General features: G+C 51.1%; 8 protein-coding genes across 8 annotated transcripts; 5 read left to right on the forward strand and 3 right to left on the reverse strand.

The window, feature by feature from the left end:
• Positions 1-130: 130 nt before the first annotated feature.
• LSM2 (U6 snRNA-associated Sm-like protein LSm2) lies at positions 131-1,515 on the forward strand. Its single transcript, XM_066117472.1, has 5 exons — positions 131-339; positions 482-629; positions 754-856; positions 917-1,117; positions 1,193-1,515. Exons 1-4 carry the CDS (start codon positions 326-328, stop codon positions 946-948), a joined length of 297 nt encoding a protein of 98 aa, XP_065977258.1. The 5' UTR covers positions 131-325; the 3' UTR covers positions 949-1,117; positions 1,193-1,515.
• pso2 (repair protein PSO2 SNM1) lies at positions 1,110-3,801 on the reverse strand. Its single transcript, XM_066117473.1, has 2 exons — positions 3,181-3,801; positions 1,110-3,134 (listed from the first exon to the last, which is right to left on the reverse strand). The coding sequence occupies exon 2, from the start codon at positions 3,049-3,051 to the stop codon at positions 1,183-1,185; it is 1,869 nt and encodes a 622-aa protein (XP_065977259.1). The 5' UTR covers positions 3,052-3,134; positions 3,181-3,801; the 3' UTR covers positions 1,110-1,182.
• A 270-nt stretch (positions 3,802-4,071) lies between these two features.
• Positions 4,072-5,396, forward strand: J3458_002912 (uncharacterized protein). The gene is made up of 2 exons (XM_066117474.1): positions 4,072-4,432; positions 4,537-5,396. The coding sequence occupies exons 1-2, from the start codon at positions 4,426-4,428 to the stop codon at positions 5,049-5,051; spliced, it is 522 nt and encodes a 173-aa protein (XP_065977260.1). The 5' UTR covers positions 4,072-4,425; the 3' UTR covers positions 5,052-5,396.
• A 410-nt stretch (positions 5,397-5,806) lies between these two features.
• On the forward strand, positions 5,807-7,750 carry PAK4_1 (Serine/threonine-protein kinase PAK4; the record flags this gene model as incomplete). Its single annotated transcript, XM_007816967.2, has 1 exon — positions 5,807-7,750. The coding sequence occupies one exon, from the start codon at positions 5,807-5,809 to the stop codon at positions 7,748-7,750; it is 1,944 nt and encodes a 647-aa protein (XP_007815158.2).
• A 199-nt stretch (positions 7,751-7,949) lies between these two features.
• Positions 7,950-8,276, forward strand: PAK4_2 (Serine/threonine-protein kinase PAK4; the record flags this gene model as incomplete). Its single annotated transcript, XM_066117475.1, has 1 exon — positions 7,950-8,276. The coding sequence occupies one exon, from the start codon at positions 7,950-7,952 to the stop codon at positions 8,274-8,276; it is 327 nt and encodes a 108-aa protein (XP_065977261.1).
• Positions 8,277-8,564: 288 nt separating this feature from the next.
• Positions 8,565-11,615, reverse strand: TEL2 (telomere binding protein; the record flags this gene model as incomplete). Its single annotated transcript, XM_066117476.1, has 3 exons — positions 8,565-10,249; positions 10,301-10,729; positions 10,784-11,615. The coding sequence occupies 3 exons, from the start codon at positions 11,613-11,615 to the stop codon at positions 8,565-8,567; spliced, it is 2,946 nt and encodes a 981-aa protein (XP_065977262.1).
• A 280-nt stretch (positions 11,616-11,895) lies between these two features.
• uba3 (NEDD8 activating enzyme) lies at positions 11,896-13,746 on the forward strand. Its single transcript, XM_066117477.1, has 4 exons — positions 11,896-12,067; positions 12,134-12,232; positions 12,292-12,432; positions 12,505-13,746. Exons 3-4 carry the CDS (start codon positions 12,396-12,398, stop codon positions 13,575-13,577), a joined length of 1,110 nt encoding a protein of 369 aa, XP_065977263.1. The 5' UTR covers positions 11,896-12,067; positions 12,134-12,232; positions 12,292-12,395; the 3' UTR covers positions 13,578-13,746.
• Positions 13,747-13,940: 194 nt separating this feature from the next.
• On the reverse strand, positions 13,941-15,208 carry J3458_002917 (uncharacterized protein; the record flags this gene model as incomplete). Its single annotated transcript, XM_007816964.2, has 2 exons — positions 13,941-15,020; positions 15,143-15,208. 2 exons carry the CDS (start codon positions 15,206-15,208, stop codon positions 13,941-13,943), a joined length of 1,146 nt encoding a protein of 381 aa, XP_007815155.2.
• Positions 15,209-15,547: the final 339 nt, after the last annotated feature.

Genomic DNA, 15,547 nt, shown 5'->3' on the forward strand with positions numbered 1-15,547 from the left:
TTTTTAACCCCCAAAAGGTGGAATCAGAATCCAGAGCAAGTCAAAGGCAATCATCACGTGATGTGGATGGATCTCAGCAGCTCGCAAGGCGCGATACACCGTAGTCCCAGAACAAGAATATCAACCACCTCGCCAAAAGAAAGAAGAAGAAAAGAACGACAAATATCGCCCAAGTTCCAGAGAGTTGTACCCAGGGCGCGCCAAGGACTCTCCTTCAAATCTCGGCAAAAATATTAAATCCGAGGACCTAGAGCTTCCTCGACGCTGCAGAACACACGAGACTTACTTCCATTCTCAACACCTCCATCCCAGTGAACCCCAAACCATGCTATTCTTCAGGTAATCCCACCCTTTCGCCCCCCTTCCCGGGTGTATCTCTGCCACGCCGCAAGTTGACCTCTACTTTCATTGGATCTCTTTTATTTTTTGACCTTGGATACATCTTATTTGAGCGCAAGGACGGTCCTAACCTGAAAGGCAGTTTCTTCAAAACCCTCATTGACCATGAAGTCACGGTGGAGCTCAAAAACGACATCCAGCTCAAAGGGACGCTCAAGAGCGTAGACCAGTACCTCAACATTAAGCTGGACGACATTTCTGTCGTGGAGGAGCTAAAATACCCTCATCTGGTGCGTACTTTCTGCCGGCGGCACCCGCGCCCGGCTTATGTGTGCAGCCCTGCCCTGTCTGCCAATGCTAGCTTAATGGAAAGGGGGGGGGCACCTGTGTGGCACTGGACTGACGGGTAGTTAGAGCTCGGTCAAGAACGTCTTCATTCGAGGCTCGGTTGTGCGGTATGTTCATTTGCCGGCTGGGTCGGTAGATACGCAGCTGTTGGAGGATGCAACGCGGAGAGGTAAGCTTGTTCTTTTGTTTTTGCGATGTAGCGGTCCATATTTTGCTGACCGTGCTGCAGAAGCTGCTGCTCAGCAGGCCAAGGCTAGGTGAACTGGGTTCCTTTTGAGTGGTTCTTGAAAGCATGGGGATGCAAGTATTTGTTTGGGCCTCGCGGCTTGGACACGGGCAGGGGATGTGAATGGGCTTGTGACAACCAAGGCAACGGCGTTGAGTCTAAAATTGATAATGGACTAATGACACTTATTCTACCCATTCAAACGTATGTGTGTATGTATCCAACCATCATCATACTCTCCTGCGATCGCTACTCATGCATGGAATAATTTACCACCAGGCCCCTCCTCCTTTCCCAGACTTATCTCCCCACAAGCACATCTTCTCGTCTTCAGGATCATCCTTTCCTTCTATTAAGGGCTGAAGAAGACCACCCCGCCGTCTCTCAGATGCCCACCGGTCCAGCCATCCCTTCATTCTCTTTCTCGACTGCTCACTGCCTACATTCACCGTAGGGATGACTTTTTCTATCCTCAAGCTCATTATAAACATGGCGAGCTCTCGAAAACTACTATGTTCCGAGTAAGGAACTCCAAAACACATGGCTTCCTTGGTGCTGCCCCTCTGCGCGACAAAATCTTTATAACCAAACCTCGATCTCCAACCCTTGCCATGGAGGATCTGTTGTGTTTGTATGCTAGTTGGCGAGGCATCAGCTGACATTTGCTTGCTATTTGGAGGTCGGTAGTTCCAGCCACTGGGGCGAAACCCCACGATACGACTAAAGTGCCCCTTGTAGCCATTCAGATATTCTTGCAGAGTCTCTGCGCGAATTTCCATGAGTGACTGCATGTGAACTTGGGCTTCCACAGGATTGGACGTGAGGAGTCCGGCTAATTCTGGGTCGTCGAGCTGTTTGCAGATTTTTCTTTTACGGGGAATGGCGAATATCTTGCTCTTCAATGCCTTGGCAATTGCGACGCATATTCGCTCCTTTCCAATGGAATAGGTGCCGCAGATTACGAGAAGTCGTTGGCCCAACTTGGATGATGTCTTGGCCTCGACGGCGTCGTTACTTTTCGTGGTACTTTGAAAATACTTGCTGACTGCTTGCGTCCCTTTTTCCTTGGCACCCTTCTCCCAAAAGTCATCTTTACAGGTAGGATCTGGAGATAGTGATGCGCACAAATCGGCACAGGCTTTGATGACGTCAGCCTGTGGTGGGAATGAATATCTCGGGTTAAGGTACGTGGTATCCAAATAGCATATGTCAATGGTTTGCTGGCTCAGCTTGCCTGTGATTGCATCTTGAATGTCTGGTTTGATAAGTGGATGGGTTACGTGAGCTGGGCAAGCTCGGAAGTCGCCACAGTGAAGAATCCGCTTGCCTCGACTATTGGTGTTGTTGTCGGCAGGCTTCTGAAAGAGAAATAGTGAGCTGCCGGGGCAATGGTTGGCCGGTATCATGGTGACCGTGGCGCCGCCTGTTCCTGGAACATCGTAGGATTTCTCAAAGTCTAATTCTACTACCCATTTTGCAGCAGTTCCAAGTTGCTGCTTCACTAAGCTTCCGGTCACCTTGCTGCAATATATTGGCCCATGCATCCAGTTTGCTGTCAGGCCGATATAGTGGTCGCTATGAAAGTGACTGAGGAAGTACGCCTCACATCCCTTTACAGCCCCATATCGGAAAGCATCAACGCAAATGTTAAACCCGGGTATGATTTTATAAAATGGACATGTTCTCTCGTAGGCTGGACGACCCCTTGAAGCGTTCTCGGCTGCCGCTGCCGCCACCCAGGCGGAATCTTCGGCTTTATTTGACATGAGCTTTGAAAAAGCAGACTTTGCCCCCTTTCCGTCATTTTCTGACTCAAAAGGGTCTGCCTGTCCGGGTCGTGGGATTGCGGCCCGTGCAAATCGTTTGCTTATTACCGTAGCTTCAATCTCAGGCGGTGGCGATGCAGCTGTTGGGGGCTCGTGTTCCGGTAAGGGTATCGGATTGCCGTCGAGACATGAGTTGACGTGTTTGGTCGCTTCGTCCATTGAGACGCCTTGAAGACTCCCATTGCAGATTGGACATGTCTGAGCCGCAGAATCATCTTGAAAAGAATCTTGACCGAAATCTTCAGGTATGGCTGTTCCTGCTTCCTGAGCTTCCAGTCGAGCTTGTTCCCGCATGTATCTCATCTCCCGCATTTCCTCGCCTTCAAACTCTGTAAAGTTCAAATCATCTATGTCGCCAAAGTTCTCGGGGTCTGCAAACAGTTGGTATTTTTGGTCTTGTTCGTTAGAATCCAGCATCTTCTCGGGACTTTGGCATCGTACATTTGGGCCATCTTTGGACTTTGGCCGACCTGGGCTTGTATGTTTACGGGTACCTTGCACAGACGATGTCTCTGGCTGCGGAGAAATAGGAGTAGGTACTCCATCTTGATTACCACTATCGTCCTCATCGCTGCTCTCATGCCCCTCGTCACTATCAGAGTCCACGATGAACGGAAGATTGAGTCGAGATTTGGCACTGCTGTCCGCTTTACAATTGTCCAAGGTTTCATCAGCATGGACCTCTGCGAGGACAGCATTGTCAATTTTTCGAAATGCAGGAGCATCATTGCTCATTCTTCTCTTTTTGTTGGATATCGACTCATTGAACCGATATTCGTCATCACGACCGTATATGTCCTCGTCCTGGGTAGCAGCATCGGATGTGGCCTCAATAAAGAGAGAGTCTTCTGGTCGTTGGGTCTTCTGGAAAAAGCTAAGGATGCTTGCATTCTGTTTTGCAGGTTTCTTTGATGGAAGTGTCGCCGTCGCAGTCTTTCTAGGGGTAAAGGATCGGCTCGATCTCGCTGTGGCGACCATCGTGACAACTAGTGACCAAGTACGGAGTACGGGGTGACGTGCATTATACGCAGTAGGGGTAGTCCATCAATGCTTCAAGAGTTGTCTTCAGGAAGTGACTAGATTGAAATTTCGGCTCGGAGGCGGCGTGAATTGGAGAACAATTTAGAAATTCACGATGTCCTTTGCGGAGGTGGGTACGAGGACTTGACTGACCGACCCATCACGACGACACGCCAGTCGCGCGGTAGTGGTTACATGGACAGTCGCGAGGTCACATGCCGTCAAGCGGATGGATCACCAATAGGAGGCGGTGTGAGCTGCCACTGGCGCCGCAAAAGGTCGATACTATTTGAGTTCCCAACCAGCAAAGCAAAGGGCATCGTGTTCAAATTTTTGTCAAATAATACAATAATTATAAGGAAATAATAGCATCGATGGACACAATATTTTCCAACCATAGAAGTCGCCATTCGCCCGGACGACCGCAACGGCCACCCGAGTCGCTTGTTGTCTGATGGTCCAGGGCCAGACAACGAACAACATTTAGCCTCGACGCTACTGTATGTAGCAGCCGTGTCAAACCCCCTCCTCCGCCCTCAAACATGCATGTGCGCATATGCGACGCAAGCAGAGTACCCCGTCGTTTGTATAAATTCTGCTTCTTGATGTTTTTCTGTTTATCTCTCCGGGCTGCTCTCACATTTCCTATACAAAGTGTTTAGCAATATGTCTTGTAAGATGTCGCCCTCCCCCCTTTTCTCTTTTCCCCTGCTATGCTTTACCCATATTCGTACGAATGCAATCTGGACGCTTTAAGTAACCATGTTTTATGCGTAGCCTTGTTCAATACTACAGACTCTCTCAAGCATACAACGCCTCTTCCGAGGGACGTCAGTGCAGCCAAAGGCGTAGAAATGCTCCAGGGCCACGTGTTCTTCATTCAGTTTAACCCGCATATGATCAAGTATGAAGCAATCGACAAGCCAACGGACCCGGAGCCACAGCTTCCAACGGATCGTGGCCTCCATGGCGTCGCGGCGCCCAAGTGCTATCAAGTCACAGACAAGGTCCATGCTCTTCCAGCAGGACTATGGGACTCTGATGTGGTAAGCACGTATGAGTTTATCAACCTTGAGAAGGGTGTATTTATAAGAATACGAAGCCCACTGAATACCATTCTGGAGACAGTCTGGACTGTTCAAGAAAAAGAGGGTGGCGGCGGCTACGAGTTGATTGAGGACGTGGTGATAAAATGCTCCAGGCTCCTGGTCAGCGTCATCAGGAACACATGCGAGGGTACTTGGCGGAGCATTCACGAGAAGATGGTGGCAGAAATGCGAAAAGAATCATGAATGACGGGCATTGGACCGGAGGGGGGGAATTTCGTCTGGGACAAGAGCAGAGAGTCCTTTGTACCGTGTGGTTGAAACGCATCGAATTGAGGATACAAGGTATCTAGACAGTAACTAATTAGGGTTGGACACGAGCAGCGATAGAGAGTTAGAAGCACATGTCCTATCGTATTGTATCACATATCCATGACCAACAAGATGTGCGCATTTCTGACCGAGCAATGGATAGGAGTAAGAGTCGTCATATGAATGTTGACGTTGCTCCCCGAGGCTTGAGAGACTCGGGGCGAGTATTGACTTCAGCTGGCATTCCAGACGTTGCTTAGTGGAGGGTGCCCGGCACAGCCCGCTATCCGAGCCTACTAGAAGGCGAACATCGACAGGTACGCATCGCCCTAACGCCACCAACACCAAGGCACCCAGGTACGGACTGCCGAGTGCCCTCAAGAGGCAACAGGGCGGGCGCTTTGCACCTTGACTTCATGTTGGGGGTTGCCCTGCAGTCACACCAGCGTCGGGCTGCCACCCAACCTGACACACTCATGCTTCTCGTTCCGAGCCCCAGGTCTCCACTGCTTCTCCTGGCCACTTCTCGAACCACATGGCGGATCAGAACGCACTTGACAGATTGGCGACTTTCACGGCCATGGCTGTCGGTGCCGAGTGCACACTTCATCTTTCTCCATAGTCGCAGCATGCCTGGGCCCAGGCCCTTTGATATCTAGCCACCTTCCGTCCATGTCCGCCTCGCCAAAATGGCGTCCCTTCAACCGCGTCTAACTGAGATGTCAGCCACCAGACAAAAGGCCTTTGAAGATGCCAAGAAGATGCAGAAAGCCGTCGTCGAGACGTGCACAAAGTCAGGAAAGGATATCCCAAGATATCAGCTCTCGGAGCTGATTGGCAAGGGAAGCTTTGGCCGCGTCTACAAGGCAACCTCTCAAACTACTGGTAAGCTCGTTGCCGTCAAGATCATCGACATCGAGGAGAGCGACACTGTCAACCCCAAGCTGGCCGACACATACAGTGACCTCCTCAAAGAAATCAATGCCCTGAAGCTGCTAAGCGACAGCGGCGCGAAAAATATCAATCATGTCATCGAGGCACTGCCCGTTGGCCAGTCCATGTGGATGATTACCGAGTATTGCGCTGGCGGCAGCGTCTCGACTCTAATGACGCCTACCGCCCCAGGCGGGCTACAGGAGAAATGGATCATTCCTATTCTGCGCGAAGTTGCAGAGGCTCTGTGGTGGGTTCACGGCCAGGGTATCATCCATCGCGATATCAAGTGCGCCAACGTCCTGATCACCGAGGTTGGCGACGTTCAACTCTGCGACTTTGGCGTTGCTGGCGTCATTGAAACCAAGTTTGACAAGCGAAGTACTTTTATCGGCACCCCGCACTGGATGGCCCCTGAACTCTTTGATCAGTCAACTTCATATGGCACCGAAGTCGACATCTGGGCATATGGCTCGTTGGTGTATGAGATTGCCTCCGGACTGCCGCCTAATGTAACAGATGGCATCGACTTTTCCAGACTGGGCACCCATCTGAAGCAGCACACGCCGCGTCTTGAGGGAGACAGATACTCTACCGGCTTAAAGGATCTCGCCGCCTATTGTATGCAACATGACCCTGCAAAACGCCCAACAATCGAGCAAATCCAGCGCCACAAATACATTTTCAAGACGGAGGATGTCTATCCTTCGTCATCGCTAGCTCACCTGGTACGAGCATTCAAGTTGTGGGAGGCACAAGGAGGAGATCGACGCTCTCTGTTTTCAATAGGCGGTGCACAAGGCTTGTCGGACCTTGCCTCTACTGCAGTGGGCAATGATGAGTGGAACTTTAGCACCACGGCTGCTTTTGACCAGCAAGTGTTTGACAATGGAGATGCCCAGGATGTTTACGACGTCTATGGCACCGAGGTTGACTTCAGCCAGCAAGCTTTTGAGGAGACATCAAAACCTCAGAAGGGCAAGTCCAGGCGACGACCACCTCCACAATTACCGTCTGTCAAGGCACCCCTGGAAAAGGTATTTGACCCAAATACCATATCAAACTACGAAGACAATTCAAGAGCATACTACGGACGTCCGTTCCCGGCTCCAGCTCCCACTTCAGCTTCAGCTTCAGCTTCAGATCTGCCACTCCGAGATGAATCTTCTGCACCGGCGGACGTTCGCGAGTCCCTGATCGACCTCGACGCATCGTTGCATGGGGGCGATATATCTCAGTTTGTCGATCTGGGGACCATTAGAGCTGGCGACTCTCATGCCTCAATAGACTACGACCTCGGAGACACGCCCTACCCAAGGCCACCGTTGAGTGACCCTGCCGACTTGAACAACAACCGACGTACCCAGGACTGGAAATTTCCCACCATGCCGCCGCCTGCGTCCGCGAACCCAGAAATGTTTCGATTCCCTCTTACCAGTGATGCTTCGGCCCCTAACTCGGCAAGACCGACGTTGGTGCATCACCCCACAGAGCCGTATCAAACATCCACGGCGTTGAGCGAGCTCGCCCCCTCCAGCTCAAGTACAATGGACAACCGTGCCTCTGTTGGGAGCTTAATCGACCTCGACATGAGCTTCGCAGACTCCGGAACAGACTATACTCGGCCATCAACGTCTCACTCAGATGTAGCTTCCATGAGCGGCTCGGAAATTGGGGGCTGCAAATCCCTTCGAGCTTGAAAAACACGCATCACTCTATGTGCTACCAGCGACGGTTCGAGAACCCTCCATCTACGTGTCAGACGACTCGGAGTTTTCCAACGCCGTCGCCGACTACCCCGACCCCTCGTCTGACAACGAGCAGCCCCATCAGGATGATCAAAGCTCGCAGCAAAAGCATCCCCCTTCAAGGCCGTATTCTCTAAGCGAGTTCGCAGACATGGACCCCGAAGACATCACCCCTCAGCAAACAGTCGGGCCCAGCGTTTCCACCTTTCCCTCTACCTATCAAGATCCTCCTCCCCCACAGCCAGTCTTCAGCCAACCCCGCGAATCATATCAGGATATCGTCCTGCCACCTTTGCCTGTTGCTCCGTCACCACACGTCATGCAGGGACAGGCATCAGCAGAAGATGTCAAGAATGAGCTACGTCGACTAGCAATGAGCCTGGGGGATCACTTGAGCCACGCAAATGCCTATTTGAACAGCTTGCCTGTTGGACGGGGCAGTGTGACTCGAATGGAGTCTGTCAGTGATGGAAGCTAAGTAAAGTAATTCTCTTTCCCATGTTTTAAGGGCATATGATGTTGGGACAAGATGGACAATGTACTATGACGTATGATATTGTTGAGGGAAAGAAAAGCGCCTTGCTATTTGCATGACTTTTAGGGTCATAAGCACGGGAGTCGGATGTTTTTTTAGGAAGGATTGTAGCCGGGTGTAGAGAGGCGTTTTTCATCGTGACTATTGTAGCTCTCGGGACATTTCTTGATACAAATAATTTTTCCATCTCATTTGCCTGTCATACCATCGCAGTGTGAAATTCAGACTTGTCTAATTAGATCCAAGCAGGTCCCCCATTAATAAAGCCTGATACTCCTCAATAGCTTCGCCCAACTTGATCAAGACTCCTGCCGCCAACATCTTGACATCATTCTCCTCGCCGCCGTCATCCCCACGCGTCCGCTCAAATACACTTGATACCCACTCACGCGATTCTATGACCTCCCTGCCTTGCTCTTCGCATATTCGTCGCATATTGTCTTCATTTACCTCTAGCAGCACCGACATGGCTACCAGCCAGCCCTTGAGGGCGCCCAAGTCCCCTAATACATAGACTCTCACCCGTAATAGCAAATCCCATAACTCAGAAGTGAGTTGTGGCAGGGAGAGCGTCGACTGACCGGCAGCATTTACGACAACACCCAGTGTTTGAAGATAGAGAGCTAGCATGGAGGGGTTCAGAACGACGGGTCTGGAGGAGCGCAGTGCAAATTGGAAGTGTGCCGTGAGCGGGGAGAAGAAATACGTGCCTAGAATGGCAGCAGTAGTATTTGGTATCACACGCATGCGCGGTTTGTTTCGGGACTTGGACTTGTACCGCGCGGAAAAAGTTTGGAGCTTTAGCGCGTCGGGTCCGGTGTTTGCGTCGGCGGCTTCGGCGGCGAGGGGCCCGAGGAACGTCGATGTCAGGGACTGGGCAATGTCGTTGATGGCATTGGGAGGCAGGGGTTTGAGGTTGGATGAGGGGAGTTGGCTTGCGGAGGTTCTGGACTCAAGGTAGAGCTGTTCAATGTTTTCGGGGAGTCGTTTCGAGGGGAATGACGATGAAGATTGGTATTCTGAGATTTCAAGGCCAGCTAGTTCGCGGGCTGATAATCCCAGGGTGACGAGAACTGACGTTCGCTGTGAGAGGGAGTAGTCGCCTTCGAAGAAAGTACGGGCGAACCATGGTGCCATGGCTTTGGGCTGGGAAATTACCAGGGCGACCATGCCTTGAAGGCGCAAATCTTCAAAGTTTTCAATTTCGAATTTGTCCTGGAGGCCGACCAGGAGTCGTGCGAGCTCTTCGGCGTGTGAACTGACTTCGGTGCCATAATTGGCTTTTCGGCGAATGAGTGCGGGAGCTGTTTGGACTCCAAGTTTCTGCTTGTCGTATGACTCTGAGTCTCGTAGGAACGCGATGAGGTCGCGAACATAAACTGGGGGTTTAAGCTTGTTTCGTTGAACCAGGGTTGGATCGTCATCCGAATCTTCGTCATCCGTAGACTTTGCTGCAGTGGGAAGATGCTCATCTTCGTCATCGGACGAGTCAATTTCTTCAATGATGGCTTTTGGGGCTGGCTCGCTAACAACGGGTTTATGTTGCTGTTTCCTCTTCGGTTGCGGTTTTTGAGCCCGAGGTGGGGGCGGTTTCGTTGGCTGTGACGGTGGAAGATTGGAAAGAAGCGACTCAACCGGCCCAATAGGATCCGAGACCTTAGTCAGAGCTTTAAGCCATTGTGCTTCTTCTGTTTCCATTTCATCCATGTGAAAATCGAGCTTCTTAGTGTTGTTGTCGAACATTGCGGATAGGCCTTCTCCAACACACATGCCTAAGAAGCGGGCTCTGGCATTGGTGGAGGCAATCCGATTAGATATTGTTGATAAGTAGCTTCCAGAGCGAAGAAGCATGGTTAGTTTTATGGGAGAGAGCTTTGCTACATATGCCGCACTGAGCAGCAATACTTGGGCGTGGGCTGCAGAAATGGTCAGCGCATTGAACTGAGTATGATTCTGGTTATCCCCACCCTCTTGCTGTAGAATTGCAGTATGCTTGATATAAAGCTGGTCTCCGAACTGGTTCAAGCTCTTCTCCAAAAGCGACGTAATTGTCTCTTTGTCCTTTGCCAGAACAGTCACCACAGCTCGTCGAATACCGATCCCGTCACCTAGCCCAGCCCCAGACGGACTGCAGCACCAATTCAAGAGATGGGTTTTGCGGCCCACGTCATTCTGTATTACACCATCAATTAAGCCAGCAACGGCAGAGACCTCCTCGACGGGTTTCTCATCTTCCAGCTCCAGATGATTCAAGAACTTCTGTGATAGGTATTCCAGGAGTGTGTATATCACTTTCTTGTATGTCTGTGGTTGGTGGAGACAAACTTTGGAGAATAATCCAGGAGATGCACCTCGAGACAGTAGCAGCTGGTCAATGACGAGAGTAAGCAAAGTCTCTATGCGGCATTAGCTAGTGAAATCATTATCTTGGTAATTGAACAGCTTCTTACCCGAATATCCCAAGGACAAGGATCGTTGAAAGATATCAAAACAAGTCTGAAGCTCAGCACCCTCCAATTGAACCTTAGCCCATGTTGCGATGTTTCGTCCTATCCACTTGCTATACTCAACACCATCCACAAGCCATCGACCAGGGGTTGGATTTCCTTCCTTGGCAATAATCTCTGAAGCCTCGGCAGAAATGGATATGATGCGGCCGCTAGTTACCAAGGAGATCAGCGTTTGAGACTGGACTTTTCTCGAAACCGCATCCGCTAAACCAGCCGTTGAAGATTGCCAAATTCCTCGAATCGAGTCATCTCCATCCAAGAGCACGGACAAGAGGTCCAGGAAAATACCGAGGTGTAGGCTAATATCAGGCCTCTTAACATCCCTCGTAGCGAATTTTGATTCCTGAACAAGTGCCTTTATATGTCCCACTACTGCGTTGATGCCAGCGACACTCTGCAAATTCGAAACCAGGTCCACGGCATCAGCAGATACCGAAGCAAAGGATGCAGGCTCTTTTATCGAAGATTCTTGCTGTAGTGAAGTCCAATAATTCGGTACGATTTCTGACACAAGAACATGAATGATGGCAGCGCTCTTGGGACTAGGCACATGAATATTAAAGTCGGAAGACGCCTCTTTCTCAGTGAGGAACCGAAGGGCTCTAATCAGCGAGTCATAGTCTGGCTGGCTCTTCAGGACCGACAATGCATCATCTGCAGAGAGAACCTCGGCAAGGTTTGAAGGCTCCGTAGTTTTCGTAGCCAGCACCGGCTCCCAATCTTTCCTCTTCCGCAAGTACGTCGTGCTCACCGGGGTGAGTAGTTCATCCATGCTGGCTGACCAACTCTGGCCGTCCAGAGTCATAGGCTTGAGAACATGAGATATTGTAAAGATTGTATCGTCATGGGCCGGGTTGACGGTGGCTTTCAGAGTTCATGGGCACTCGGTGGCCTAGAGTAAGTGCAGACTCAGGACCTACCTACTAGGTTCCTAGGTAGGGTAGGTACTTTTGGGTTCAGTGTTGCGTGCCCCACCCTCCACCAACAACCAACAACCAGCTACTAACTAGGTACGTTCCAAGGTTGGTCAATATACAACCACCACCCACCCACACTCCCTCTTTTCTGCCTCTGTCTCCGTCTCCGTCTCTCCATCTCTCCATCCTCTCTCCTCCCCCGTAGAAACAAATCTCTCTAGGGGACTGTACGGCAAATGGATGATAAAATGAGCATATCTACTCGGTCCACGCCAGACGCTGGGACCATAAATGAGGAGGCAAGATGGTGCGTACATCTCAAGCACTAAGTGGCCGAGTAAACGGACGACTTGTTCCTGACGACCTGAAATAGGAAGTATCTCGATCATATACGACGAACCCCTGGGCCGTTTACCGATCCAGAAGCCACTTCTGAAGAATTTTTAGCACAATTCGAAAAAATTAAAGTCCTGTGAGTTTCGTCATGATACATTGACACAGCCTGAAGTCACAGCTAACATTTCACGCCAGCGTCATGTACGTTTCACTCGCCCACGAACACATGCCATCTCACTCACCAACACCATCCCAGCGGCGCAGGAGGTTTGGGATGCGAAATCCTCAAAAACCTCGCCATGTCCAAGTTCAAAAACATTCACGTAATTGACATGGGTACTCTACGGCTCCCCATTCCTTCGCCCTCTAACAGTCTCAATCCCCCTCTCACTGACCTTGCTCCTCTAGACACTATCGACATCTCCAACCTGAACAGACAATTCCTCTTTCGCAGCTCAGACGTAGGTAAATTCAAAGCCGAAGTGGCGGCCAGATTCGTCCAAAACCGCGTGAAGGGCGTCACCATCACCGCACACAACAAGAGGATCCAGGACTTTGATGAAACTTTCTACAAACAGTTCCAGCTCGTCATCTGCGGCCTCGACTCCATCGAAGCACGCCGATGGATCAACGCTATGCTTGTCTCTATCGCCGAGGAATACGAAGCCGACCCAGATTCAATCAAGCCCCTTATCGACGGCGGTACAGAAGGGTTCAAGGGTCAATCCCGCGTGATTTTACCTTCCATAACATCCTGCATCGAATGCCAACTTGATATGCACGCGCCCCGGGCAGCCGTGCCCCTCTGTACCATCGCCACCATCCCGCGCCAGCCGGAACACTGCATCGAGTGGGCGCACGTCATTGCATGGGAGGAGGAGAAGCCATTCCCCAGCCTGGACAAAGACGAACCGGAGCACGTCACCTGGCTCTACCAGAAGGCGCTCGCTCGCGCCCAGGAATTCGGCATATCGGGCGTGACATACTCCCTCACGCAAGGCACCATCAAAAACATCATCCCCGCAATAGCATCGACAAATGCCATCATCGCGGCATCCTGCTGCAATGAAGCGTTCAAAATCGCTACCAACTCCGCCCCGTGCCTGGGCTTCGAGAACAACTACATGATGTACTCTGGCAACGACAGCATCTACACATATACATTCAAGCACGAGAAGAAGGATGATTGTCCTGTTTGCGGGAGGAAGGCCCGTCCACTAGAGGTTGACCCCAAAATTACTCTACAAGAGCTTGTGGACTCGTTTTCTGTGAGGCCAGAGGCACAGCTAAAGAAGCCCTCTATCCGGGCTGAAGGGAGGACGTTGTATATGCAGTTCCCACCGGGGCTGGAGGAGCAGACGCGACCGAATCTGAACAAGACGATTATTGAGTTGGGGCTGATAGATGGACAGCAAGTTGTTGTCACAGATCCGGCTTTTCCCCTGGAGTTTAACTTTTTCTTCAAATTCAAGGAAGCATAGAACAGCTCGAATTGTTTATACTCCCATTGCTTTGGTCCTGGGTCGGGGTCGAGTAATTTGGGATATATATCCGTCGAATATGCCAAAGCTGCGCAAACTTCAGGCATTGATCACATAATGACTAACTCATCCATGTAGATACATACACTTACCATCAAACATCACCAAGGCTTCAGATGCGAATGAGTGTAGATGAAATTATCGAGAAATATGACGTCATGGTATCATACCGTTTTATCTACCCATAGAAAAGGACCAAAACTGCAACGCAGTTCGCAAACACGAAAAGGAAAATAGCCGTAATATACACAAACTCCATTTATAATGCCCACTTTTTGCCTTGCCCCAATACAAAATCGAGGCTTACCTCGCCATATTGACAACCTGCTGCTCCAGCTTCTTACACTTCAATTTCATATGCTTTACCGCCTCCATGAACAGCTCATCACTATCCCACTGACCCGTGCTCTCAATCGAGAAGATGAAGTGGTCCCTCCTCCTTCCGAGCTTCACCTTGCCCTCAAACTCAGCATGTCGAAGACACTCTCTGCTCACGGTGTCCTTCATAGGGTCCTTAACCACAGCCTTCTTCTCACCAGCGTGGCCCTCGTATCCACTCCCAGCCTTCTTAGCTTCTGCGGGCGTAACCTTTTCCAGGCCAATGACGCCCTGCGGGAAGCACCTGGCAAACTTCTCGGCGTCGGCACCAAGAATAGGCTTCAAGATCTTAATCGTCGGCATGAGGCGGTATGAAGCGGTGGCAACAGGCGAGAACTTGGCATGGTCAGCGCCGATACCCTTGTGCATGTGCATCGACAAGTTGATCGTCTGTCGGGGCCGCAGCTTGGCGATGAGAATGTCCGGGTTGACGGGGGCGATGGCGTCCTCGCCGCTGAAGAACTCGACCTGCCTGCCCGTGGGGACAAACACAATATCCTTGGCGTAGACGTGCGCGTTATTGAAGGCCTTGAGGGGGTCGCGCTCGTCTGGCGCGGCGTCCGGGTTCACGGTACAGGTGACGTTGAGTTCCAGGCGCACGGTGTTCCAGTCGAAACAGCCGGCGTAGGGGTCCTCCCCCGCCTCCGGCTTCTTGTGCCACTTCAGAAAGTTCTTGAGGCCATCGCGGCCGCCGTTGAAGGGGATCAGGCCCAGCCGGTGGGCGAGCACCTCGTCCTGGATCACCGACGTGTTGTTCTCGATGTACACGTTTTCAATGGCTAGAGTGGGGATCTCGGCGATGAGAATGCGGCGAAAGGCATTGGCCAGCGAGGCATCGAGGCCCATCAAGGAGAAGGAGGAAGAGTTGGCGTCGTTCTGGTGGAAGTTGACGGAGAAGCCGGCTCGAAAGCGATCGAGAGAATAGGCGTGATCCTCGCCGGGGAAGTGGCCCGGGTAGTCGACAGACGTTACATCAGTGACAGTCTCGAGGTTAATACCCACAGTCTATCGCAAAGAGCGGCTTGGTTAGCTTCGAGTTTTGAGGCGACGCAGCACACCCCATGCTGCGCTTCAACAAGCTGCCAGGTACCGCCAAGAAAATACACATTGAGGGAGAGGAAACGTACATTGCGTTGCTCTTGCACTTCTGCGCTAGGCGTGCTTCGCCAGTTGGCCATCTTTTCTGGTGCCATGACTGTATACAACGTGTCAATGGCAAGTTGTTGAGTATTTTTCGGTTGTGAGCCGTGAGCTTGGAAATTTTTTGTATGCCCCTCCGACTCAAGCCCAAGGTCGCAGGCGACGGACAAATCTCCAACAAAAAAAAAGGCCGGTAGCACCAAGTGCAGTCAAAGCTGCTGGACCCACCTGAAGCCAAACTAGGCCTGGTTGGCATATTAGCGCCGCGGGCCCACAAGCTTGAACTTCAACTTCGTAGTCATCAATCTATTACAGATGTATACGGAGTAGTTACAACGTATCAATATTTTTCACTCAAGCTCTAACAAGACAGCTCCACAGTCTATGCAAAT

The sequence above is a fragment of the Metarhizium acridum genome (assembly GCF_019434415.1).
Source record: "Metarhizium acridum strain ARSEF 324 chromosome Unknown scaffold_13, whole genome shotgun sequence".
NCBI classification, from domain to species: domain Eukaryota; kingdom Fungi; phylum Ascomycota; class Sordariomycetes; order Hypocreales; family Clavicipitaceae; genus Metarhizium; species Metarhizium acridum.